General features: G+C 30.8%; 1 protein-coding gene across 4 annotated transcripts; it reads right to left on the bottom strand.

Moving 5' to 3' along the window:
• Positions 1 to 1,405: 1,405 nt before the first annotated feature.
• Positions 1,406 to 6,049, bottom strand: LOC131167659 (uncharacterized). 4 transcript variants are annotated; one of them, XM_058126473.1, is made up of 4 exons: positions 5,815 to 6,008; positions 5,267 to 5,368; positions 4,766 to 4,798; positions 1,406 to 2,413 (listed from the first exon to the last, which is right to left on the bottom strand). In XM_058126473.1, exons 3-4 carry the CDS (start codon positions 4,783 to 4,785, stop codon positions 1,612 to 1,614), a joined length of 822 nt encoding a protein of 273 aa, XP_057982456.1. In that variant the 5' UTR covers positions 4,786 to 4,798; positions 5,267 to 5,368; positions 5,815 to 6,008; the 3' UTR covers positions 1,406 to 1,611. The 4 variants fall into 4 exon arrangements, with proteins under 4 accessions (XP_057982456.1, XP_057982457.1, XP_057982454.1 ...); XM_058126474.1 differs by having other exon boundaries at positions 5,849 to 5,990; XM_058126471.1 differs by lacking the exon at positions 5,267 to 5,368 and having other exon boundaries at positions 5,849 to 6,049.
• Positions 6,050 to 6,997: the final 948 nt, after the last annotated feature.

Below are 6,997 nucleotides of genomic sequence, written 5' to 3'. Positions count from 1 at the left end.
CCGAGTTAGTCTAAATAACTTGAAAGGGACCACTCGGATTTGGGAACTCTCAATGTTACATGCCTTTGAGATGGTCGTAACAATTTTAAAGGTGGCTATCTAGATTTGGGAACTATCAATGTCACATGCCTCTGAGGTAGCTTAAAATAACTTGTAAGGGAACCACTCCGATTAAGAACTCCCAATGTCACATGCCTCTGAAATGGTCGTAACAATTTTGAAAATGACTATTCGGATTTGGGAACTCTCAATGTTACATGTCTTCAAAATAGCCAAAACTACGTTGAAGATGACTACTCAAATTAACGAGATAGCCAGAGTAGTTTAGATGAGACCATTCAGACTTTGAAACTATAATTGCCGCAAACTTCTGAAATGGCCAAAACAACTTTGAAAATAACTATTCGAATTAACGAGATAGTCAGAACAACTTGAATGAGACCACTCGAATGAACAAGATAGTCAAAATGACTTGAAAGTAATTATTTGAATTTTGGAAACATAATGCCCAAATATCCAAAAAATATTTTTGAAAATCATTTCTTGGAATTGAGAACCAATGCCTTAGTATTTGAAAAACATGTTTTTGGAATCCAATGACCAATGTCCTAGTATTTTAAAAATATTTTTGTTGGGATATGAGGACCAATGCCTTAGTATTTTGATTTTTTTTATTTTTAGATCCAAGATCGCGGTACTTTGAAAAACATCTTCTAGGATCATAATATCATTTTTGGGATATGAGGATCAATGCCTCAGTATTATTATTATTTTTTTTTTTTTTTTTTTTTTTTTTTAAACAAGAGCCTCTTAGATATGGGGATCGAAGCCTCGATAATTTTGGAAAGAAACAATTTTGAGAGAACTACTTGAATTTGAAGACTAATGTCTCAATTCTCAAAGTAGAAAAAACAATTTGAAAAGAACTAGTTGGATATGAGAACAAATGCCTCAATTCCAAAAATGGAACTTTTAACCATTTAAAAATAAGAATTTGACTAAGCAGAAATGAAAATGGATATGTAAAGTTTACTTAAGACAACATGTATGAATATTATTTTTATTATTTCTTATGCTATGCAATGGGAATGCCCCCAGGCTTTTGCCATCTCAAGACTTAGCAGCATATCATTTATCTCTAGCCAAACAAGGACCTAATCATCTCAAGAGCTTTGAAAATGAATTTTTTTTTTTTTTTTCTCTTATTGTTTAAATCATTTTAAATTTAAATTAATAAATATGTAATCAGATAATACAATCACATTATGGATGGAAATAAGATGCCCAAACCAGTCTATTTTTACCTGATTTCTATACTTTTTAATATAATATTACTTTACCTGTCACAACCCAAACCAGTAAAGGTCTAAGATGAGACTTTCTATAAAACTTTCTCAAGTGTCGGTAAGAAATAAAAACAACAAAAATAAATAAAACCTCAAATACTGTTGTACAAAGTACTAAATAACTATATTACAGAAGTATCTCCAACGAGCATAAGAAATAAAAACAACAAAAATAAATAAAGCCTCAAATACTTTTGTACCAGAAGTATCTCCAAGGAGCATATTGTTGATTGTTTTGATAGGTCTCATTTCCAATTGCTTGCCTCTAGCCCAAGTTGTTATTTTTCTTCTTCAAAGGACCTTGATTTCTACCAGAGGAAACTTCTTGAGGCATAGGCCTCTTTCTTTGGTTATACATCTCAGTGTTCCTTTGTTGACACATCTCAACAACAGTTGCTTTGTTCACCAATTCGAAGAAGTCCTTAATTTGCAATACCACAACTTGATTATATATCATTGGGCTCAAGCCTTCTTCAAACTTCCGAGTTTTCTTTAACTCATCCGGAATCATATACAATGCAAAACGAGATAACTCAATGAATTTCGCCGCATATTGTTGGACAGTCATGTTTCCTTGTATTAAGTTTTCAAACTCTTTGGCTTTGGCATCTCTAATATATTTGGGAAAAAATCGTTGAAAGAAAACCTCCTTGAAGCGTTCCCACGTAATGATTGCTGAACCTGATTCTTGTTTTAGGAGAAGCTTCATTGAGTACCACCATTGTTTGGCTTCACCCCTCATCTTAAAAGAAGAGTAAAACACCTTTTGTTCGTCCGTGCAGCGAAGGATTTGTAGTAATTCTTCCATTTCTAGGATCCAAATTTCTGCATCAACCGGATCAGTTTTTCCATCAAAGGTCGGAGGGTTCATGCAATTGAACTGTTTAAAAGTCCAAACATCGTGAGTAGGTTGATGATTTTGTCCCCTAAAGTCTTGCAAAATCTCCACCATGACTTGTTGTAATGCCTTGCTTAGCTTCTCAGTAGCATTGATGCCTTCTTCAATGGGAGTCTTCATATTATTCTTGTTTCCTTCAAATTTCACGTTGCTCTCTTTAGGGTCAATTCTGGGGAAAAAAAAATTAACAAATTATTTTAAAATCATCAAATATATTATTAAAGCATAACAAAATAATAGGCCAAAAACAGCATAGTCTACCTAATCTTATTCTCATCATGATTCATGCATAAACTCTAGTAAAAATTATTCGCTAAAATCTGCAGAACCTATAACCTATGCTCTAATACATCTGTTATTCTCCAAACTCATTAGGATCTAAGGTGCAAGTTTTTATAAAAATTTCAATGGGAGTCTTCATATTATACTTGTTTCCTTCAAATTTCACATTGCTCTCTTTAGGGTCAATTCCGAGAAAAAAAAAAGTAACAAATTATTTTAAAATCATCAAATATATTATTAAAGCATAACAAAATAATAGGCCAAAAACAGCATAGTCTACCTAATTATATTCTCATCATGATTCATGCATAAACTCTGGTAAAAATTATTCGCTAAAATCTACAGAACCTATAACCTATGCTCTAATACATCTGTCATTCTCCAAACTCGTTAGGATCTAAGGTGCAAGTTTTTATAAAAATTTCACAGGTATCGTAAGAAATAGAAACAACGGAAGTAAATAAAACCTCAATTACTATTATACCAAAGAACTAAAATATCTCCAACATCAAAATTTACATTCTTAAAAATTTCAAAACATAAAAATGTTTCCAACTGGTGGTACATTAATATTTATCCTAAACTGCTCTCTTTCTCTAACCTCGCCCACGTACTTGCTATGTCTGATTCTCAGTATGCTCTTCAAAACTATCTATATAAAGTAGGAAAATAATTCGGTGAGATGACGCTCAATAAATAAGAAAAATTATATCAATGTTTAACAATGATAGGCTTTACTATACCACAATTCTGTAACAATTACTACTGTAATTTCAAAACTACATTTGTAAAACTAAAAAATATTTGTAAATTTCAACATAAAATTATTTCCACCAAACTATAACTGTAACATTTGTAATTAAATGTTAACTACTTTTTAAAACAGTGAACTATAATTGTAATACTTATATATATGTGTGTGCGTGTATATATATATATATATATATACTTTCTCTGTAAAACATCTGTTAGGTCTGTTAGTTGTGTGTCATGTTTATAAATATACATTTTCTCTAATACTTGTGTTATAAAAACATCCCTTAAGCTTGTTAACTATGCAGGTCATGTTTACCCCATGAATGGATTGTGCAGTTCGAAAACTGAACTTAATACTGTCATAATTAGCATTTAATATTGTAGTTTCAAATTTTCATTTGCACATAACTACAGTATGCAATTACAAATGTTACAACTATAACTTGATGTAAATAATTTTATGCAAAAATTTATAAATATTTTTAATTTTACAAATGCAATTTTAAAACTACAATATTAAATGTTAATTATTACAGAATTATGGTATAGTAAATATCATAGCTACATACTGATATAATCTTACTTATCATCATCTCACCCAATTATTCTTCTTCCTTACAGATAGCTTTGAGGAGCATACTGGGAATCAGGCATAGTAAGCAGGTGTGCGGGATTAGAGAGAGAGGTTGGAAACACAAGAATGTAAATTTTGATTTTGGAGACACTTATGTAACGCAGTTATTTAGTACTTTAATATAAAAGTAATTAAGGTTTTATTTACCTTTCTTGTTTTCATTTCTTACGACACCAATGAAATTTTTATAGAAAGCCGCACCTTACCCTAACGGGTTTGGAGTGTGACAGATGTATTTTGACATCGTATAGCCCTAATGCCAACTTTAGAGAACTAAAAAAAAAAAACAAAAGACCAACTCGAGATCTCCCCCATCTTGATTACCTGGACCAATTTTAATAATTTCTTAAGAGAGAATCAACTCTCTGTGACACCCCCCCCCCCCCCTACTATAACCTAAATAACTTTTAAATTGAGAACCAACTTTAAAAGTCGATTCTCTCTTCTCTGAACCTCCCTAATTTCCATGCACATTCGAACACATTTCTAATATTTTTTAGACTAAGAACGTACTTTCCAAAAGTCGATTCTCTCTCCTTTTACTTAAAACCAACTTTCCAATAATTGGTTGAGCTCATTTTTATGAATATTAGTCCATTTACCCTATAACTATATGTTTATTCCATTTTAAATTAAATATTTCTGTAAAAAAAAAAAACTCAAATAGACTTTCTCAATTCAGGAAAATATAAAATTATTTTTAAAAAATTAAAATTTAACACCAAATCATTTATATTTATCATTCAAAAGAAAAGCATTTCAACAATCATTTGATAATAATGTGCATAATAAAAAATAAAATTAATCAAGTAAAATATAGTAAGAATTAAATCATGGGCACAAACTTACTTCTCTCCCAAGTCTTCCATATAAAGAGAAAGCCTGCAATATAAAACAAGCAAAAAAAATAATTTTTAATCATTTTTTGGTAAAACAAAAGGATAAATTGCAAATCATTAGACTTATCCTCATGAGCACACTACAAAATTAATAATATGGAAGCAAACATTAATAAAATTTCTTATAAGTAAGACTTGATTGCAACAAAAATTAAATAAATAAAAACAACACAAGAAAAATATTTTAAAAAAGAATAAAACTGATAATGAATCACTACGCATTAGTGAATGAACATCACAAGTGAAAACATTGTATTGTGTAAATATTATATAATAATACTAGCAAAAATATCGATTTACAAATTTAATTTTCTACAATTTTGATACATAAAAAAAAAAATAAAATTACCCAATTCATCACTTGACTTTTTCATACTTTTAATTCAAATAGCAACGCATTTCAATCCTAAGAAACTCAAAACTAGAAGTAGTTTCCCAACCAAATAATTACCATGACAAGGATATCTCTTTCAGAAGTTTAAAACAATTGCAAATAGAAGAATAAGCAGATTGAAGATCCGAAGAGAAAATTTCACACTTTCAGGTCGCTGTCCTGCTTTGCCAGTGAGTATAAAGAAATCAGCTTCTATGGCAGATGACGAGTTTGGGTCTGATTCAAAACAGATGCAACAAAAGCTAGCCAAAATTTTTCATATCACAGCAGGAAAAAATGGATCCCTCGAAGAACAATATTTTAAAAAAAATCCCAGAGCATGACAAGGATATCTCTTCTGAAGTTTAAAATAATTGCAAATAGAAGAATGAGCAGATTGAAGATCCGAAGAGAAAATTTCACACTTTCAGGTCGCTGTCCTGCTTTGCCAGTGAGTTTAAAGAAATCTGCTTCCATGGCAGATGACGAGTTTGGGTGTGATTCAAAACAGATGCAACAAAATCTAGCCAGAATTTTTCATATCACAGCAGGAAAAAATGGATCCCTCGAAGAAAAAAATTTATTTTAAAAAAAAAATCTCAGAGCATGACAATCAGCTGTTGTACCTCTTTCGGCCGGTGAACAGTGTTTAATTGTTACCTTGACAATCGCGCTACGCTGCGCTACTAGTACACAGAAACGAGAATATGAACAAAGAGAATTCTGAGGTGCAGGCCGTGGTCGAGCTCGGTGGGGAAGGGAGTGGAGATGGTTACTGGAGGAGTAGGGAGGGAACGGCGCTGTGGGAAGGCGGAATGAATGAGTGGTTTATATAGGGCAGCAGCCCTAGGGTTTTATGATAATTGAGGGAGTAAAATCTTTTTTTTAAAAATATATATTTATTAGTTATCTTTATAATTTTATTTTAAATGTAAATTTGTGGGTGAGGAGAAGAAAATATAATAAGTTAATTAGTAGTAGAGATATGAGTGTATAAATAGTATAAAAGATTTTAAGTTGGGTATTATAAAATATTAAAATAATTTTATGCATCGATAAAATAGTGTTATATCATTAATATACATATATAGTTATATTTTTAGATTTTAAAAATTCAAAAAAAACAAAAATTTAATATTTTTATCATATGAAAACATTAAAATTGACTAATTGAATCTATTTTATTTTATTTGGTTACTTCTTTTACTCTCCATTGCTTTGTGAGAGTTTGGGAAGTTCGTCATAACGTGTGAAGTTTTACCTTTATTTTTATGCATAAAGATTATTTCCTTAAACTTGAACTCATGATCAACCAATCACAAAACAACAACCTTACCTTTGATATAATCGTCCACTAGATCACAAATATATATATATATATATATATATATATATATATATATATATATATTGTTCATTGGTCAATATGATTCGAATTCTAATCAATGCAACATGGTCAGTTTGAAAAGGTAATTTTAAGTCAAATTGTCAAGAATAATATAGGCAAAACTACATTCTACGCTTTCAATTATCAACTTTAGAGTTAGCTTGAACCGAATAAAAAAAACCATTATTGTTGATGAATAAAAATGTTGATGACCTCCGACGAACTTTCCGATCTCAATCACCTAAAAAGGATGAAGAGAAGATTGGCTTAGAAGACCCGGAGTGTACTCTAGGAGATCTCTCTGATGCCTAAGTCAGGGATTGGCTTTGAAAAGTATGAAGCAACAGTAAAATATGGTTTAGAATGAAATACATTTGCTTCTCTACCTTACCTCCTTTTGTAGTGGCGAGGTTTGACTCTTG

Source organism: Malania oleifera, chromosome 11 (assembly GCF_029873635.1).
Source record: "Malania oleifera isolate guangnan ecotype guangnan chromosome 11, ASM2987363v1, whole genome shotgun sequence".
Classification (NCBI taxonomy): domain Eukaryota; kingdom Viridiplantae; phylum Streptophyta; class Magnoliopsida; order Santalales; family Ximeniaceae; genus Malania; species Malania oleifera.
Note: the sequence above shows the minus strand (reverse complement) of the source record. Positions and strands in the feature narration are given on the sequence as shown.

Bases quoted from the DNA above. Each gene is read 5' to 3' on its own strand.
- LOC131167659 (XM_058126471.1), bottom strand. From the start codon at position 4,785: ATGGAAGACTTGGGAGAGAA. The intron at 2,414-4,765 runs GTAAGTTTGTGC...TTTTTTCCCCAG, and splicing joins ATGGAAGACTTGGGAGAGAA to AATTGACCCTAAAGAGAGCA.